General features: G+C 28.7%; 3 protein-coding genes across 5 annotated transcripts in view; 2 read left to right on the top strand and 1 right to left on the bottom strand.

Moving 5' to 3' along the window:
- LOC145186651 (mannosyl-oligosaccharide glucosidase-like) overlaps positions 1-19,320 on the top strand; it is a 405,622-nt gene that overhangs the window by 286,170 nt on the left and 100,132 nt on the right. The gene's annotated exons all lie outside the window — the stretch shown is intronic.
- The window catches only part of LOC149884515 (dynein axonemal assembly factor 4-like), a 381,661-nt gene that overhangs the window by 286,170 nt on the left and 76,171 nt on the right, over positions 1-19,320 (top strand). The window lies entirely within an intron of this gene.
- On the bottom strand, positions 2,194-18,271 carry LOC145187204 (nephrocystin-3-like). 3 transcript variants are annotated; one of them, XR_016454674.1, is made up of 22 exons: positions 17,929-18,271; positions 14,825-15,007; positions 14,269-14,532; positions 13,788-13,918; positions 13,606-13,692; positions 13,369-13,439; positions 12,669-12,731; positions 12,444-12,483; positions 12,203-12,283; positions 7,655-8,755; positions 7,078-7,447; positions 6,173-6,919; positions 5,954-5,971; positions 4,949-5,417; positions 4,671-4,790; positions 4,417-4,468; positions 4,246-4,314; positions 4,005-4,036; positions 3,834-3,924; positions 3,576-3,701; positions 2,990-3,083; positions 2,194-2,608 (listed from the first exon to the last, which is right to left on the bottom strand). XR_016454674.1 is itself a non-coding variant. In XM_090094693.1 (20 exons), coding segments are annotated over exons 1-20 (3,714 nt in total). In that variant the 5' UTR covers positions 18,197-18,271; the 3' UTR covers positions 2,194-2,606. The 3 variants fall into 3 exon arrangements, 1 of the variants encoding a protein (XP_089950819.1); XR_016454673.1 differs by lacking the exons at positions 5,954-5,971; positions 6,173-6,919 and having other exon boundaries at positions 4,895-5,417; XM_090094693.1 differs by lacking the exons at positions 5,954-5,971; positions 6,173-6,919.

Genomic DNA, 19,320 nt, shown 5'->3' with positions numbered 1-19,320 from the left:
TAATCTTATGTTTTTTGCATTCGTTTTTAAATACTCTTTTTTAGGAATGGGGCCCCAAATATTTTTCAGTTCCCGACCCCCAAGACCTTTAATCCGGCCTTGTCCATATAACATCACCAGCTTTAATATGTATACTATCATCGAACTGAAGGAAATGGAATGGTGGATAAACAAGCCGATTTGATATTAAGAAATTTTTCTTAATTAAATGGACTGTATCATGTAAATTTTAAACTCGATATCCTGACAACACAATTTATATAGCTTTTAATACTCAGTTTTAAAAGGCTAAAAAATTTTTATTACCTTGTTCTCCAAATTTACGTTGAGTCTTGAATGTTCTCCACATTTATGTAGAGTCACACATGTGTTGAAGAAAGAGAGTCGACTGGTTTTACTGGCTGCTGTGAGTCATCTATAAATTAAAAAACTCTTTTTCAATCATTGTCAGTTATCGGCACCTAGAAGAACCAGAGTTTTGCGCAGGTTCTAATAAAAAAGGAGATCGATTCTTTAAAACTGTCTGCTCCAATCAAATTTCCCTTGTGGCATTGGAAGCCTTTCTACATATACACTTATACCTTCGGTGTTTTGATACATATATTTTCTTTCTACATATATTTTATACCTTCGGTGTACTGATATTACTAAATTTCTTTTTTAGAACTTTCTCTGAAACTTGATGCATGAAGGAAAGAGTATTTACAAGCATACTAGGACTGTAATCCATTTTGCTAGATTTATGCATATCAATCACTAAAATATTCGATCTAAGTCATAAAAAGAAAAATTCCATTGAGTTTTTTTAGTGATTTTTCTCTTTGCTCTTTCAAATCAGTTATTCAGTAAATCCGGTTAGATTTTGTTCAATCAAAAAGTGTTTAACTGAGTTGCATCAAATTCGAGATAAAAGTAATCGAGTAAAACACACATTCTGGATTTCAGACTCCCCGAAATATGAATAAAGAAATTTGGGCTAAAAAAGTCAAATAACATTGTACAGATATTTCTAGACACGTACCAAGAAGATACAGGAGACAAGCAAATTACGATGTAAACTATTGGCTGGAAAAAACAGGTTTAAAACAAATTTATTCCTTGCTTTGGTTACTACGACGTTTATGTCACTGGCATAATTGTTTTAAATAAATGTCAGAATTTAAATATGAGTGGTTGATTAATACTCCTAAAGACCAATATCTTTAGAAAAAGGCAACCAAGAGCTAAGCTACTCTTATATTAAGTGGTTGTATTACTTTTTTACGAATTAGGCAGTTGTGTCTCGTATCATGCCAACAACCTCAGTCTCCAAAGAGGAACCTATCAGCCTATCAGCCATATTTCTAAAAACAAAAATGTATAAATAAAGTAAAATTGATTTTCTTAATTCACGCAGTTTGAACAAACATTTGAGCACAATCTTTACTAAATATGTTTAATATAAATTAGTAGTCGATGATGTAACGCTTGTTCTTGTTTATATCTTGGGAGCATCTTAGTATTGAGTTGATTATCTTATTGAACTTTCTCGTTGTTCCAAGCTACTTTGATTGGTTGGAACAGCTCGTCTGTACTTTTGAACGTCCTATATAATCGAACTAATTTTTTTTTTTTACAGCCAAAGCTCTAGAGAACTAAATCTGATTCATCATCTTAAAAACACGACTTCACAGATCAATTGTCCAGTTTTATTACTTTAATTAGAAGCGGGGATTTTTCTTTTTTTTTAAATGACTTTTTTTCGTCTCTAAACAAGTAGAGCTGAAAAAACGATTACTTTTGAACTGTAGTAAAGGTCCTTTTTCTGGTACAAGACAATTTCGCGATTACGTGCCTAATCATTCTCTGTTTTCTTCTTTTATGTTCAATGCGTTTAGTCCCACGTGACATTTGAAAACGGATTATTTTGTTGTCAAGTCACCATGGAAGCTGCTATGCTCATAGTTATGGTTCTTTCACGAAATATACAATATTTACTTTTTAGGATTTTCTGTAAATCTTCAGTTAAAACTTTGATTATAAATGTACAAAGATTAAGAACACTTTAGTTGGTTTTTAAATGGAATCTCTATCATTAGCTTTATGAGAACATGCTTTAGGATTTAAAGATTGCCTAAATTTGCAGCTAAGTTATCGTAGTAAAAAATGTATGAGATATTTGGCTAGTTTTTAATAGAAACAATAAAAAAACACTTTTTAAAGATGCTATTTTTATTAAACTTTATCATGGAAAGCTAGGTTTACACCACGGAAAAGTTGTTAGTGGTGTAAATCTTCGTTAAAGTTTCGCAAAATTTCGAAACAACTCGTGTCCGCAAGTCGTTGACATTAATCGAATAATACAATCGAACACAATCGCGACGTGTTGTAATAATTGACATCAAGTCCACTATTTAACAGCGTAAATAGCCCGATAGAAATGAATATTTAGTTATTTGTGCCACATACGAAGAGGCTATTTTGCTTCGTTTCAAATTCTTGTTTTATTTCTTTTTACAATTATATTTTGGGCATATATAATGGGAAGTGTCAATCTTTCTCCACATTGACAACATTTTCTTCAGACGATGGACAATACCTTTATACCTTCACTTGTATACAAACCACTCTGAAAAAAAATTAGATTAAAAGTAGGTCAAGAACGCTAAAATTCAAACTGAACTATTTACACTTTTGCATCACTTTTATCACACTTATCATAAATGTCAGACACATGGCCAGCTTGATTCAACACAAAAATCCAAGTAATTACGTGAGCCAAAATACTGCATTAGAAAAATTTTTTTTAAAAATCATAACGCGGAAATTTAGTTAAATAGTAAAAAACGCTTTTTTTTCTATCCTTATAAAAAAATACTGATTTATATTGAGGTTTAATAAAATTCAAAACAGTTCAAGGCAATCTACGATCCATTGATATTATTTAATCCTTATATATTTTGATTTTAATCAATAAATTTGGCCCTGATTTAAATTTTTTAACACTTACACTGTACATTAAAAGGCTGTGTAAATAATTGCTCTAATGTACGGTTTGTTTCCATTGATAATTTATACAAATGCGCAGCAACATTGAAATCCTCCTGAAATAAAGAAAAATTAAGGCCATTATAGAAAAACAATCAGATTATATTTTTATAGTTTGGTCTTAAATTTCATAGCATCATGACTGTCTTTATGTTTTATACAATCAAATACATTTGATAGATGTTGTCTTTTATTTTGTCTAGAGGAAGAACATGCAGTCATATTGAACAATACATTAACTTTATTTAGAATCATCATTAATGTTACTTTCAACTATTGAAAACCATAAAAAAATTCTTAAGTTGTTTCACATAAGTTCAATTGACTTTATTTTTCTGTAAAATCGAATAGAAAGTGGTTAGATTTTAAGAAATTGTAGCTTACTTAAAATTTAAAAAAAGGCCCTATTTTTAAAAAGATGTGGGGTTTGGTCACCTTTCTTGCCTTTAAATATGTTAGTATAGATAAAGAAATAAAGAATTGAAAATGCAATATCAAAAATAAAATATAATAAAAATTAAGAACAAGTTTTTAAAACTGAGTTATACCTGCTCATAAAAACATTTGGCCATATTTTTTAAAATCTCAGTCACGTTTGCATGTTGAAAGCTTACATGGTCATTATAAATAAGAATGGCTCGATGATATAACGGCAAAGCTTCCTTGTACCTTTCCTTGATAAGAATAGTAATATAAAAACATTTACATATAGTAATATAAAAACCATACACATACATATGGTATAATGTAAGGAAAGTATGTTATAATCAAAATCATCCAAACCATTGAGAAAATACTTCTAATACCAGTTTACTTAAATGAACAGCGAGGACATTTAAGGATGATGCAAGGGAGGGTGAGGAGCTGGATTCTTTTTCATGCATGTCAACCATAATTCTAATAAAAGATTCTTTTATGTTAAAATAGTCTTATATCCTAAAAAAGACCTGGAAAATTTTCATAATTTTTGCTGATACCTGAAAAGGTTCTCTAACTTTCCATCCAGTTTCTAAATATATAAAAAAGAAGCAAAAACTGAAAAAAGATACAATAAATAGATAAAAGAACTACATCCAAAACAACAATCTTTGAAGATTAAAATACAGTGGTCAAACATTCATATTGCATTAAGTCAATTAAAGTATATATTTGTTACTAAAAAAACTGCCAACAATAAAATTTATTGACGTGTAACTGAACAATGTGACAAAAAAATACCTTTTTCTTGTACAGCTTGGTAAGATTTTTTAATGCCATTTGCACATTGTTACTGTTTGCAGGAAAATTCTAGGATTTTTGGATTTATTATTAAGAGAAAAAATCAACAAGTTTAAACATTTTTACAACACTTTCTCAGACTAAATTCTATGAGTAAACAAAAAATATTACTTGAATAAATATTGCAAATGCTTCCTCAAGTAATGCTTGTGCTTTATCTAACCTAAATATAAAGAAACAACTTTAAAAATAAACAAACAAAAAAAAAAAAAGAAAAAGAAAAAAAAGCATATTTTTCTAAATTTCTAATGTAGAAATGTTTATAATGTTGGTTAATGTATGCTGCTTCGCTAATATATGCTATTTAAAATATCAACATAGCTCAGATGCTACTTTTTAAGTAAAGAATAATTATTAACACTCACATGTTTCGTGACTGGAATATGAAACTGAGCTTTAGCATAATCTCAGCTGCATTTGAGTTATACTCTCCATATAATGTAAGGTACATGTCCAGTGATTGTTGTAATACCAGAATGGCTTCCCTACATGAAAGTTATATAAAAATGATAAAAGAAAAAAGTTAAAACATAAAAAAGAACTGATTTAAAGTCTTATTTAGCAGAAAAACACTTTAAAAAGTTAATACTGAAACCAGGATCAAATGCTTCATGTGTCCAATATTCAGAGTAGATATACATACTCAGACTGGTTGATGTTAAAATACACAGATCCAATTTCTGCATAAAACCGCACATTCTCTTCAACTAAACTCTCTTCAACTAATGTTTTTGACAAGTGAAGACACTCTGCTATCACAAGTTTAATCTGTTTCATTTCAGATGCGTGTTTCTGTCGTATAAGTATAATTTGCTTTCGACATGTTTCAGCTTGTTCAAATTTTTCTTGGATAAAATATAGTATGGCCAAATATTCCAGAATAACTGCATATGAAGTCTTGTCCTGATTAGATTTATTGATCTCCAGAACTTGTTGAAAGTATGTTTCAGCGGTTTGATATTTTTTCCATTGTGTAAACAGTCGTGCAAGTCGGAAAAAGGACTCCCCAACAGCAATACTATCAGGTTCTAAGTGATTTTCCTTTAATTCAATTGACTTTTCAAATGATTGTTGAGCAAGTTTATACTGTTGATACTCTTGCATAAAGTCACCTGAAAAAAAAAAAAAAAAAGAACCTGAATGAAATTCCCTTATTATGTTATTAGTTCATATATTTTAGTATTCACAAAACTTTTTATGAGAGTGAGCCATGATAGACAAAACCTTATCCTTTTTTCATTTGTTTTATTCTTTGCAAATTTATCATTAATAATGTAAGGTAATAAATTGTTAAAATGGTATACTGCTTGGTTTTTATACAGTTGTAATGGTTTCTTTGAATAAGCAAATTTCAACTGAACACAATACTTTTAGACAGTTTACAGATTTTCAGGAAAAACAAACTACTGACTTTTGATGTTTTCAGAGAATATGACTATTACTTAAAAATAACAAATATACTAGTCCTCAAACAAGACCACATTAGTAATTTGCATTGAGATTTATGACTAAAATACACAATCTTGATAAATATGCTGATGATAAATAGCCTTTAGTTAAATATCAGGAAAGTAAACAAGCATTAGACTACTTTCAATATTTTTTCTTGTAAATGCTTTGAAAAGTGTGATAAGAAAGGTTTGCTTACCTATGTTCTTTGGGAATACTGGATAGATAAAAAAAAAGCAAGAATTTTCATATGAAAAATAGACAAAAACCTAATAGCTAAGTTGGAAAAAAAAAAAAAAAAAAGAGCAAATAGAAGACACACCTTCTCAAGTACAGAGAAGAATTTAAATTGCAAAGAAGAAGAACATAACAGAAAAGGCAAATATTGAAAGGTCAAGTAAAGATTAAGAACACTTACTTGAAATATTCAATGATGAAGTGATAATGTGTACAATACTAAAGCATATGTAGAGTCGTGAAAATAGCAAATAGGTGTATCATCAATAATAATTCAAAGCATTAATTCACAATAACTAAATCTTACCTAATGAAAACATATTCAAAGAAAAGTTGTTGATATAAGTGATAATGTAATGAAAGATTTAAGCACTGATTAGATATACTGGGCCTATACTGCTAGTGAAATTCTGCAGAAGTTGCAGCAACATCTGTTTTATTTTGAGTATAAGAATAAAACTCAACATTTTCAAATTAATTTTTTTTTTTTTGTAGACAGCTACAAATTGAACATTTATTTCAACTCTATGGTTGTTTAGAAAATGTTTATTGGAAAGTTACGCATGGTAGACATTTTTTATTTTTACATTAAAAGAGCATTTTATGGTCAGTAGTATATAATGCAAATTTTGTTGCTTTATTACTAATTGAAATGGTTTTATAAAGCCCAGCCCTAACATATAACAAATTTAAGTTTTACAGCACATATACGAGAAAATAAGATTGCTTGTCACAACCTAATTAAGATTATTTTAAGTTTTATGCTCTGTAGAAGTATTCATTCTTGGTTACACAAAAAATCAGATAAACCTTTTAAAAACAAAAAAAAACAGATTAATTTGTAAAAAAAGTCATTAAACGTTTAGGGTGAAAAAAAATGGTGTAATTTTACTTAACTAAGCCTCCTTCCCTTTATTAAATCAAGACTCTAATTAAATGAACAAACAGTAATAAGTTAAATAAAAAACTCACACTAAAGCAAAGTTAAAAAAAAAACCTTCAAGCAATTAGAAAAATGTACTTTTTAAATAAAAATCTTTATGGAATTTAATAATACGAGCATTATGAATACATATATCAATTTACCAAGAATATCATACGCAAACATTTGTTGATTGTAGCTGCTGTCATTTTCAAGTATTTTCAACTTTTCAGAATAAATTTGATAGATTTCAGTGATATTAACACCCATACACTTCCAATAATGCACTAAGAGTGATAGCTTTCCTCTCTGCCAATAGTGAGTCAACATAGAAATCAATTCTATGCAAGTATAAAGCTTTTGTTTATCATTCAACTGAAAAAGTTGCCATGGTAACTCCTCAGCAACCCGGTACGTCACAAACCCTGATTGAATTTTCAGCATGAAGAGTTTAACTAGTGAATTGCGAAGCGAGGACAAAAAATGACTAGGGTCAGTATTTAAATCAAAGTACTTTATAATGGCTTCTTTAAGCTAAAAAAAAATATAAACCTTTTTTTAAAATTGTTTTTTTTCTTTAGAAACATATTTAAAAAGTGTAATAAATATTTACTTAGAAATTTTTCAATATTTATCCAATGCAAAAATTTCCAATAACACCTTACAAATTTACCAACACATGGGAGAAGCTAGAAGCTCTAGAAATAAAGCAAAACCTGTAAAACAAATTATTTAACTCACCTGGATTCTTGTTAACTGTATCAATCCACAAATATCCCATGTCAAATACAGCTTGCATGTTAACATAAGTACAAAACAAACATCTGTTGGTTTGTATTCATGACATATCTCTGTTAGCTCCATTATGCTTAAACCATTGTAAGATATTGCCAACAAACAAAGTATCTTAGAAACTAATTCTTTATTATTATTTTCATTTATTATTTGATCAATTATTAAACAAAAAAAATCCTGAAGTTTTGATGTCATCAAGCATTTACTAACCAGCTCTGCTAAATCACACATTGTGTTTTTATGCAATGCTTCTAAAGTATTTCTAAATAAGCAATTTGACAAATTGTTAGAGGCAGATTTATTGTAAACACCATCTGGAAACAAAATTTCTATAGCTTTCTCCAAAACATTGGAATGGTTTGGAAATTTTGATTTTAAATTCAAAAAACCTTCAGAGGTATTCCCTTGAATAGATAAAGTAGGCCATGTTGACCATGCATGTGGATATGCATGACTACTAACAGAAATGACAATTCGTACAGGAACAGGTAATGGGTCAAGAAACCATTTTAAAAATTCAGAATTATTTTTAATATGGTCAGCTCCATCTAAAACTATAATAACACCATTTTTATACTTAGTGCAAGACTTTTCTAACCACAAAGGGAACTCTTTGATAAGAAAACTTTCTTCGCATGAAGGTGGTGATTGCTCAAGAAGAATGTGGGAAAAACGACGCAATAACTGAATAGGATCACAACTATTTGCTGAACCTATAGTAGCAGCGTGGTACAAGATACAAGAATTTTGTAAACTTTGTTCCAAATGCTTAACCCAGTTTGATAAAATAAATGACTTTCCTGAACCAACAGGTCCACTAAGCAACAATGGCTGAACAGGCCCATCCTGCGATATGTAAGAGTCCAAATATGCTATCTCTTTGGAAATATTTATACACAGACCATGAACTTGGCATTGATGATTTAGAATTGCTAATTGCTCTTTGTGATTGTATATATCACAACTTAGTAAAGGAGGAGAAAATCTTTCATCTTCAGAAGTAGTATCTGAACTAAGCATTTCTTGCTTTTGTTGCTTCTCTATGAACTGTAAATAATATAAGAATAGAACTTTAAAAAAGACTTCTTAAGTGAATATTACATGTGTATAAGCTCTATGAACATAAATTTTTAAATGCACAGTAAGGATTATAACATAACTCACAGGAAGTTGTTTGTATTATAAAATGCACAGCAAGGGTTATAATTCGAATAAAATAAAATAACAACTTTAACAAAATTTTACAACATAAAAATGTAATGAAAAGTTGACACACCTGCCCGGAGAGCCTCAAAACATAAAAGTCATGCTCAAAAAATAAAACCAATTGGGTTTGGTAGCCCATACATCCATGTTTCAAAAAATAAAAAAGCTGAAATCATCTGCCTACATCCAAGGAAAAAAATGACTGATTTTTTGGATTTTTTTGTTCCTTGCTTTATTGCCTGGAGAGCCTCAAACCACAAAAGACACACTCAAAAAGACTTCTTTAATTACCATTTTTTCTTTGAACTTGAATAATTTCTAAACTTAAAACACTGTTGCAAAATAAAAAAAACTATTAAAATAGTGTCTATAATTAAACTTTTGTAAAGGCTGTTTCAAAATTCTAATTATTATAGGTTTTATTTACTGTGGGTTTTTTTTAAAAATTACAATTACACACAGGTTAAACAAATAAATATTCAAAAAAATTTAATCTCATAAATAAATTTTTGAATCAGTTTAAATAAATCCATAGGTACATTCTCAGTTGATTTTTTTTGTCACAAACACTTATTCTAAAGTAGCAAAGTTTAAATGTTCATTAAAGATGCAACAGACATATTTCACCTAAATATGCTTGCTATTGTATTCAACCACACATCTTTTAAGCCAATTTCCATATTGTGGATGTAATTTTGAATGTTTGTATCTTTGCCACTGAACAGAAAAATCATGATGAAGAGCTTCTAAAGATTGTTCACTGAAAGGACTAAGGGATTTTTTTCTTCATTCTGATAAAATTATAAATTTGAAAAAAAACGGTGTGCACTTTTGGGGTCACACTTACAAATCCTAGACTTAAAAAAGATGTATGAAATTCTTCAATTTTTTTTTCATATTCTTTGTCAAGGACGTTTCCTGAGCAGGCTCTAACAACAGCACTGAATTTTTTTAATGCATCAATGATCGCCAAAACTGATAAATCTAGGTTCTCAAAGAGCTGATCTATCACTTCAATATTTTTCAGGAGTTTTTGCCAATCATTGCCAGCAAATTGTCCGCCATGATATGGTTGGATTGTGATGTTGAGTCTTTTTGGCCACTCATCTGCTTCTGGCAATGCTTCTTTTAGTGCTTTGAACAAGTGATTTACTATCCCTATAAGCAGATGAAGTTCCATTGGGGGAATTAGTTCGAAAATGAACTTGCTTGGATCAGCTTTTAGAAGTGGTTTATGGACAACATTGTTGAAAAACTTTGCCCTCTAATGTCACCACCTTTTGAAAGAAAGTCTGTGAAACAATTTTGAAGATCAGACAGCATCCTGAGCACACCTTTTTCAGCTAAGTTCTTCGCTTCACTATCATAGTATAGGCATGGATGTGAGCTAGAGTGACATTGCAAACCACATAAAATGTCAGCAACTTTCAAGCCGCAAGAGACCACTAAGCCTACGTTTCCAGGTTGAACAAGCTCAATAAAGTTTTTAATGTTGCTGTAATTCTCATGAAGATCCTCTGCAACTGCAATTAGAAATTGCTTTTTAACTCCACTGTCTTTTAGAGCTCGAGAGGTGACAATTTTTTTTAAGGTTGACTGCTTGAATCATCTTCATCATTCATTCTTTGAAGACTTACTGTAAGCTTTAGGAAGTTGACCTCCATCAATGCCAACTTTTATGAGATGACCTGCTTGAAGTTGTCTCTTAAGTGAAATTTCTGCTAGAAAGTCAGAGAGATTTTTGCAGTGAACAACTGTGTACTCTTTGTGTGGCATTTTTTCTCCTGATGATGCAATTATAGTTTTTGTAAAAAAACTTGCAAGTTGCAATCCTGCTTCATGAAAATTTGCTAGATAGTTTGGCTCAAAAAGAGGCGATTTGGAAACCAAATTTAGTGCTGTTGCAAGTTTTTTGACACCAATATTAGATATGCCTGTAGCATGCTGAATTTGCACCAGGTCTTGGGCACTTAACTTATACTTTTCTGCAGTTGTTGATTTTGAGCATGATGCTCCTAAAGACAAATTTTAAAAAACTTTGTTATGAAATGTGATCTTAGAACAGACAAAATGGGACCATTAAAAACAGGAAAGATACAAAATTTAAGTTACCAAGGATAACAGGTAATGGACAACCTCCCTCAGCCACTGAGAGCCTGATTGTCCCACCTGGTGATGATTCTTGACCTTTGATAGTTGCAGAGGCTATCTGTTCAAAAACTTTTTTGTTTTCTGTTGAAATTTCTCTAAGGTTTAAATTCAAAAAAGTAGAGTTGCATTTATGAGATAAGCCTTTCCCTAGTGGTGACAAACAATCTGAACATTCATTTCAGGGGATTTATAGGATTTGAAGTTGTAGAATTATCCAAAGGATATTTTTCAGTCAGCTTCAGCTTACCAACTTGGCAAATCAGGCAGTTACAGTTGGAACCTTTTGTCACAGTCTTGACATTGATAGTTTGAAAATTGTAAAGAGGCAGTTTGAGAGATACTTCTCTTTCAACCCTTCTAATTTGATTTCTACAGGTTCCACACATTCCAGTTGGTACTCTAGAGTCTAAAAAGTCTGTTGTAAAAATGTTTTTGAATCTCACAAAGGCTTCACCAGAAATTTGTGAATTGCACTTTTTCATACATACAACACCCACTGTTTTTGTACACTCTTCATGAGATTTGGCACTATTGGGCATTTTGAAAGAGTCCAAGTAAAGTTAAAATTGCAAAAAGTACTTGTTTTTTTCATTTGATAAAGCATTTATTTTATTGTCAGCAACTAATAAAAAAAATTATGTTTTTACAGCTTCTTTATATGACATAAATATGTAACACTGTAACGTTAAGTACTAAGCAATAAAATGGACCTAGCTATTCCAAAAATATGAGTTTAAAAAAACGTTTAAAACACTTGACTTTTAAAAGAAAACGAATTAACAGATAAAGATACCCCTAGGGTTATGCAATTTAAAATGGATTAACAATAAAAGCAATCTAGTTTCATTTTGTTTCATAGGCAGATGATTCCAATTTTTTTATTTTTTGAAACATAGATGTATGGGCTTACCAAACCCAATTGGTTTTGTTTTTTGAGCATGACTTTTATGTTTTGAGACTCTCTGGGCAGGTGTCTTGATTTATTGAGAGATGATTTAAAGTGAAAGGCAGCAATGAAAAAAGTCAAGATACAAATTTGACACAAAAGCTGTAATTTTAGAAACTAATAAAGACAAGTTAAAATAAACCAATTAAACAATTGTACTAAAAATAAGCAATCAAAAGCTCTTTATCTACCATTTGGTAAATCTCAGAAATCTTCTTGAGGCACATGCTTGGTAAATGTTCATTTTCTAAATTTACTGGCAGCAAATGGACCTAAAAAAACTACATTAATTAAAGACAAGAAGAAAATATAAAAACTATCCTAAGATTGAAAAATTAGGACTAAAACTAAAACTAAGACTAAAATAATTTTATTATTGCAGTGTATTTATTATTTTCTATTATATAAAAAAAAAAAAAAAAAAAAAAAAACCTTTCTTTTGACTTCTTTTAAATTTTTTATCAATTCTTCCCTAAAAATATTACAAATATAATTAACTATAAATATAAGATCCAAACAAAACCAAGTCTAAAAAATAAATGCTTAAATAAGGTAATGATACTTTAACACATTAAAGCATTTTTTTATAAATATTTAGGAAATATCTTTATTATCAAATTAAGCTTATTGATAATAATAAACTCTTTACAACTTTACCTAATTTCACCAATTATGATACAAACTTTTCCAGTTGCCAACAACTCTTGTATCAACGTAGTGCTTAAAATAGTTAATTAAAATTGCTTTAAACTGCACAAAAAAAAAAAAAAAAAATCTTAATAATTCTGTGAAATATAAAAATTAGTATACAAAATTTTGAATTGAAAAAGAAAGGAAATTGTAAAAAAAAAAAAAAAAAGAACAATTTTTTAGTACATCTTGTGGTTCATGTGACAAATTGAAATCTTTAAAATAGAGGGTTTAACAAACATTTTAAAACATTATTAACAAAAATTAAATTTTTCAAAACAGAATTTAAAATTTATCAAACAATTTTACACTTTTATAACAAAGAGTTTTTTTTACTCTTGAAAATGGAAAGAGGTTAGAAAATGCTTAAACTTTTAAACTAAAAACCTTTTTTACTAAAATCACATAATAATCTGTTTAAAAATTTTTTTAGCATGTTTGAACTGTCTTACACTTTCTTACTTAAACAAGGAAACTAAAAAAGAAAACTTTAAGCCATTCTTTAACCCTTACTTGCACTGTAAACTACTACAGTACACAATTGGATAGCTATAACATAAACCTATATTTATAAAGTATGAGCTTTTTAATCAAGTAGATAAGCAAACATTTATAAGAAATATATCAGAAGATACCTACTTAGCATTTTATATTAGAAGATACCTACTTAGCCTCAAATGATAATATAAGAAAAATGTCACTGTGCTTCATACATTCAAGACGAACCAGCTCTTCATTCTTATAGAAAAAAAAAAATTCATTTCTTATTCTTTTTTTTCTTGTATTCTGATAATTATATTTTAAAACTTATGCATTTAATGTTTTTTTGAAGGTCATCGAAACTATATTTCTAGTTAAAAAAAAGGAAAAAAAAAAATTTAATTTTTGTTTATTTTCTTTAAACCTTGTATTTGGATCCTATTTCATGACTAAAGTAATTGAACAAATAGCCTTCCATTTCAAATTGTAAAGCCAGTTTCCTACAACCCTCCTTAAAAAGAAAAAAAACCAAGATATAAACTATTAAAACATACTACAAAAAATTTTTATTTAGAGTCAGAAAAAAAAAAAAAAAAAAAACCATACAGAAATGAATTTAGCCACTTGCTCCATTTTTTTGTCATAATCAATATGAAGTGTGAAAACGTTTTTGAGGGGCACCCCAAACCATCGATTATGAAGTGTAGACAGCAAACTTTTCAAAGTCTGACTTAAACCTTAATTATAAAACATTCTTAATTCAAATAAAAAAAAACCTTTTTTTGCAACAACTTAACCTAATCAAGCTATCTATAAATCACTTCTTTAAAAGCATATGCACATAAAATTTATCTCTTTTTAAATATGTATTAATAATGTATATGCAAAACTGGATTAGTCAAATTTAAATAAAATATATAAAACTAAATAAGTTAAACAACAATATCATGTATGATTGGCTGATTACATTTGAAATAAAAAAACAAACATTGAAAGTTAAAAAATTCCCTTCATAACAAATAAATATTGTTTTAAAACAAATAAAACAAATTTTTTAACAGTTTTATCTTTGTTAAAATAGTTTTACCTTTTATATCTATGTTCATTATTGGTTCATTCAGTGTAACAAGATTTTCACCTTTAGAATTCTGATACCCAACTTGGCTTTCAATACTACTTTGGTTAGCAAACAGCCAATCAGTAATAAGATGCTGGTGATGATCTGTTGCTGGTTGAAAATCATGGCGGTTTGAATTCTTTTGAAGAAAATTTATCAAACTTTGATTTTCTTTTAACAAATGCTGGATCTCTTTTTTAGCATCTTCGAGCTGTTGATGGATTTTATCTTTTTCTTAAAAAAAATAATATGAAGAAATATCATCTTAAATAAAATCTCAAAAAAAATTGTGCAAAACCTTTTAAAACAAATTACAGAAATAATAATTACTCATGAAATAGACTGCAGTGCATACTTATTTTATATAATGGTGTCTGTTGAATTATAGTTTTCTTCAGCTTGAAAGTTTACCATGAAGGTAAATTTATGAAGGATATCTAGGCATAATACAATCATTTGAAGCTATATTATCTATTATTTGTACTACAAAATAATTAGTGGTAAATGAATATACTTTAAAACATACCACTTTTAAAAGCTGCACATCTCTTTAAGGCATCACTTTCTGCACTCTTTGCAATTTGTTTATCAGCTCGTAATTTTGGTAACGCTGTGTTTAATGTTTTCAGTTCATTCTGCAATTGATTAACTTTCATTTCTAATTGCTTTTTTTCTGTCTTGATTTTTAAAAGTTCATTCTCATGATCAACTAAAAGATAAAAAATAATTCATTAAATACTTTTTCATCACATAACTATGCTTAAATACTCAAAGAAAAAACATAAGTATACAAATTTTTAATGCTTCATAATTGCACTTATCATAAAGTTTGCTACATATGTCCTATAAGTAAAACTAAAGAAAAAAGTTTCTCAGCTCTAAAAAAAAATACTCTTTATATTGTGGCATTAACTTAAAAGACTATCCTTATGGCTTCATCAATTTAAAATACACTTCTTAGAGTAAAATCAGGTCAAACTAATCATACTATTTTTTCGATCACTGATCAAAAGATTTAAATAAAATCGGAACTGATAGGAATATTTAAAAAATAAAAACACCAGAAGAAAAAGAATCATCTCCTCTATTCAAATGTGTCAAAATAAAATCCAAGTCATTTTTCAGTCATTATATTTTTATAAAAGTTTAAGAAGAGAATCGTAAAAATTTGCTTTTTTCTTTTATTTGCTATCGTAATAATTTGGGAACCATAATTCGTTTAAAAATAGTTTTACCTCTATCTTGTAAAAAATTTAATTTTAATACCGATTACATAATTTTTTTTCGTTTTATAATTAAAAATTAGACAAAAAAGTAAGAAAAACTAATATTAAATTTTTTGTGGTAAAACTGATCATTCACATATTTACTTTAATTTCCTTTATTAAGTAGTATGTGAATTTTTAAATTAGGCACTTAAATGAATTTATTAAATGTATTTTATATTGATCGCTTTCAACAGACTTTCTGCCAAAAGCAATCTTTTTTTTTTCTTCTAGTTTTCATATTTTCAAATACAATTAAAAAATAATAATAATAATAAATAATGTGCTTGTTGGTATTTTTTATCTTATTTAAAAAAAATAGTTTAAAAAATTTTAAAAAATAAGAAAGCTACTTGATTTTTATTGTTGGGTGATCGGTTTGACCCACTTTAACTCTATAGCTCCGTAAGTTATTAGGCAAATCATGTTTTCTGCTTAGCTTTCTGATTTTTTTTTTGTGTATTTTTGTATTTTTGTCAATTTCTTTAACTACTCTTGGTGCGCCTTAACTGTGAAACAACTTTTTCTTTTTTAACTCTTCCATAGAAAGAATTTGAATGTAACCATGGCTTAAATTTTTCCAGATGTTTTTTTGAAGAAGCACACACATTATTTTTCTCTATCTTTGAAAAAAAGTACTATCACAACATTTATGGGAACCTCTTTAAAATGCTGCAATATTTGGTCTGGTTAGTGGGTTTTTTTTTTTATTTAATTGTAATTTATTTAGCTCTCATTTAATATATTTCATATCCCAGTGAACTATTCACCTTATATCTTCATTTAATTAACTAGCTTTCACTTTGGTTGTGAATTTAATTTCATTGCTCATTTTAAAATTTATCTTATTTCATTTAATGGTAAATTTTAAGTTATATAATTCTTAGTGGATATTCTATATGTACATAGAAGTGAGTGTACAATTTTAAAATGAGATTAATCACTATAATGTGTATTTTCTTATAACGTGTAACATGAATAACAAATACAAATTGTGCTTTACAAATTTAATCAATTTTAAAAAAATACACATCATTCAAGTTAATCAAATATGCATAATTAAGCTATTCTACCATGCAGATGATTATGAATGAAAAAAATTGTAAATCCAGTTATTCCAATGTTACTGTATTTATTTTGTTCTATTAAATTAAAGTATTTTTCAAAATAGCTAAAAAATGAAATCTTAATCTGCCACCTGAAATATAAATAATAGAAACCATGACCATCAACAAATCAAGCGAAAATAAAAAAAAAATAAATAAATAAAGATTTTTATGGAGTTTAGAACAATAGTTCTCTAAAATTGACCAGATTAAATAGATGAGGAGTTAAGATCAAGTGAATATGGGGGCCATTCTTGAGAGATGATAAAGTAAGGAAAATTGGCACAACACCAGTTTTGCATACCCCAGACTTTTTGAGCAGGAGAACAATAATGTTGAAAGATCCAGTGGTTATCACCAAAATACTTTTGAGCCCAAGGAAGAACTCACTCTTTTAAAAGTTTCTAATAGTTCTTTTGATTCGATTTAACTTCAAGATTGACAAAAGCAAGAGGAGTTTTCCCAATTGTACAAATTCTAGCCCAAAACAAGAGTGAGGATTGATTTTTGAGGCAGTTCAACTTGTCTTGTATCTTTTGGGGCACTTGAGACCAAACCCTATCATTTTGAGAATTGTAGGCTTACCAAATTGTGAACAGTTTTTCATCTGAAAAAATTATTGGTTCCCATTGTCCTCAGCAGATCTGTTAAGAGCATCTGACATTTTGTAAGGTTTAAATTCCAAATCTTCCTTAGCAATCAATTGTACTGTTTTGCAACTCACACATATGTCTTGAGCAATTTTTCTCATTGATTTCTTTGGATTATGTAGAACTCTCTTTTCTGATGATTTTCTGTAAGCTAGACAAACAGACACAGGGTTTGCAATCTCTTCCTGGTTTGTCACCTTCATGACCAAACTACTTCACTGAATTGTAAAAAATTTCATTACAGTCTGTTTGGAAATCTTCAAGGCAATATTACATTGATGCTTGCCTGCATAATTTTATAAAGTGAAATTATGGAATGTCGATGTTTTAACATAATCTTAACTAAAAATAAACTCTGAAAAACAAAAAAAAACAACTACAATACCCTATTAATAAAATTGAGCTATGATTTATTAATACTTAATTATTTTTAATAATTCTATTTTTCCAAAGGCACCCTGTTGTACAATATTAACAGAAAAGCTACCATTATTTATTGGAAAAATATAATAGATTGTGAGACCTTGAATAACTTTCTAACATGCACCTAAACACTTAAATTCATTGACCACATACTATCAAGACTATGTAAAGCAAATACAGGAAAACCTTTTAGTTGTTCCATGGCTTTTAAAAGTCTTTCAATTTGATTTTCCACATTGGGAATATTTGGAGTTGAATGTAAACTTGTTGTTTTACGGACTTGGAGAGAATTCTTCTTGGTAAAAGAAAGCAAAGATATTGATTTAGATTTCTGTTTCACTTGATCAGGAACATATATTTCTACTGCATTACTTGATAATTCAGAAGAAGGAAATGATTGTGTAACTGCAGCAATACGGTTCACTTTTGGTTTTTTACGAGATACATTCCCCATGCTTTCCTTGATTTAACCAGTGCTTCAAGAAACTATTTTTTCTCTTTCATCTGTTTAAAGATAAAGTAGTAAGTTGATAATTTATAAGAAAAAAAAGGTAACGCCATAAAGTTTCAAAGTAAATAATCATCATCCAAAAAGTGCACCGCTGTTTTACCTTTTAGAATTAATGTCACGAATCTAAAAGGTTGCTAAACATATTTCAAAAAACAAACTTGCAATATTATATCTAAATCGAAAATATAATGCGTACTAGTTTGACAAATTATTTACTTTCAAACACATATAACATTAACTACAAAATATTTTTGATCGTTGTGTTAGGAGGGATAAGGAGCGTTTGTTATTTTCTGTTGTATCGAAGTTAGTTTCGTTTCAAGATATAATGTTCTGTAAAATATCAATTAACTTTGCCAAAACAATTCTGCCGAATTCTTGTAATACATTTATAAGTATCGGGGTTAATTTTCCGGTTTTTAACAGTGACAAACTTCTTTGTTAGTCGTATGAAATAAAAAAGCGAATTAAAAACAGTTTTTATATATAGAAATACAATCCTAGAAGATATCAGAATGTAAATTGCGATACACTGTATATCCTATGTTATTTTGTTTCAAACCTTCAAGACATTGCGCAGAGTGGCTGTTCTGTTAAAACCATTAACTTAAGTTTTTAGCAAGCTTTAAATAACAAAAGTATATGAAAATAAACTTGCCTTACTAAAAGCATTGCTGCTCTAAACGCATAAAGAGTTAAAATGATCTTGAAAAAATTTGATTTAACTTTAAAGACTGATAGACCAATTGGTTATTGTTCGTAATTATTCGTTAAAAAACGCCGATGCCAAAATATATAAATAATAATTGAAATAAATTAAAAGAGGAGCACCACAAGTAAGTAAAACAGGCTAAGCTAACATAAAAGTCAACATTCTAAATAAATGGCCTTCTATATTTATGGATCTCATCCTCGCACTTTCATGAAATTTTTCAGCAAAATAAAAGTATTTAAAAGGCTTCGTTCATTCATCAATCTTGATTTTGCTGACAAGTTATCAAAAAAGGAGTAATTAAAAAACCAGATGGACAAGGTTAAGGTCAAGTATTTCCAGAAATCATAACAGC

The sequence above is a fragment of the Hydra viridissima genome, unplaced genomic scaffold (assembly GCF_058129835.1).
Source record: "Hydra viridissima isolate aposymbiotic clone 2 unplaced genomic scaffold, HvirCarnegie_v1 scaffold_8, whole genome shotgun sequence".
In the NCBI taxonomy this organism is placed as follows: domain Eukaryota; kingdom Metazoa; phylum Cnidaria; class Hydrozoa; order Anthoathecata; family Hydridae; genus Hydra; species Hydra viridissima.
Note: the sequence above shows the minus strand (reverse complement) of the source record. Positions and strands in the feature narration are given on the sequence as shown.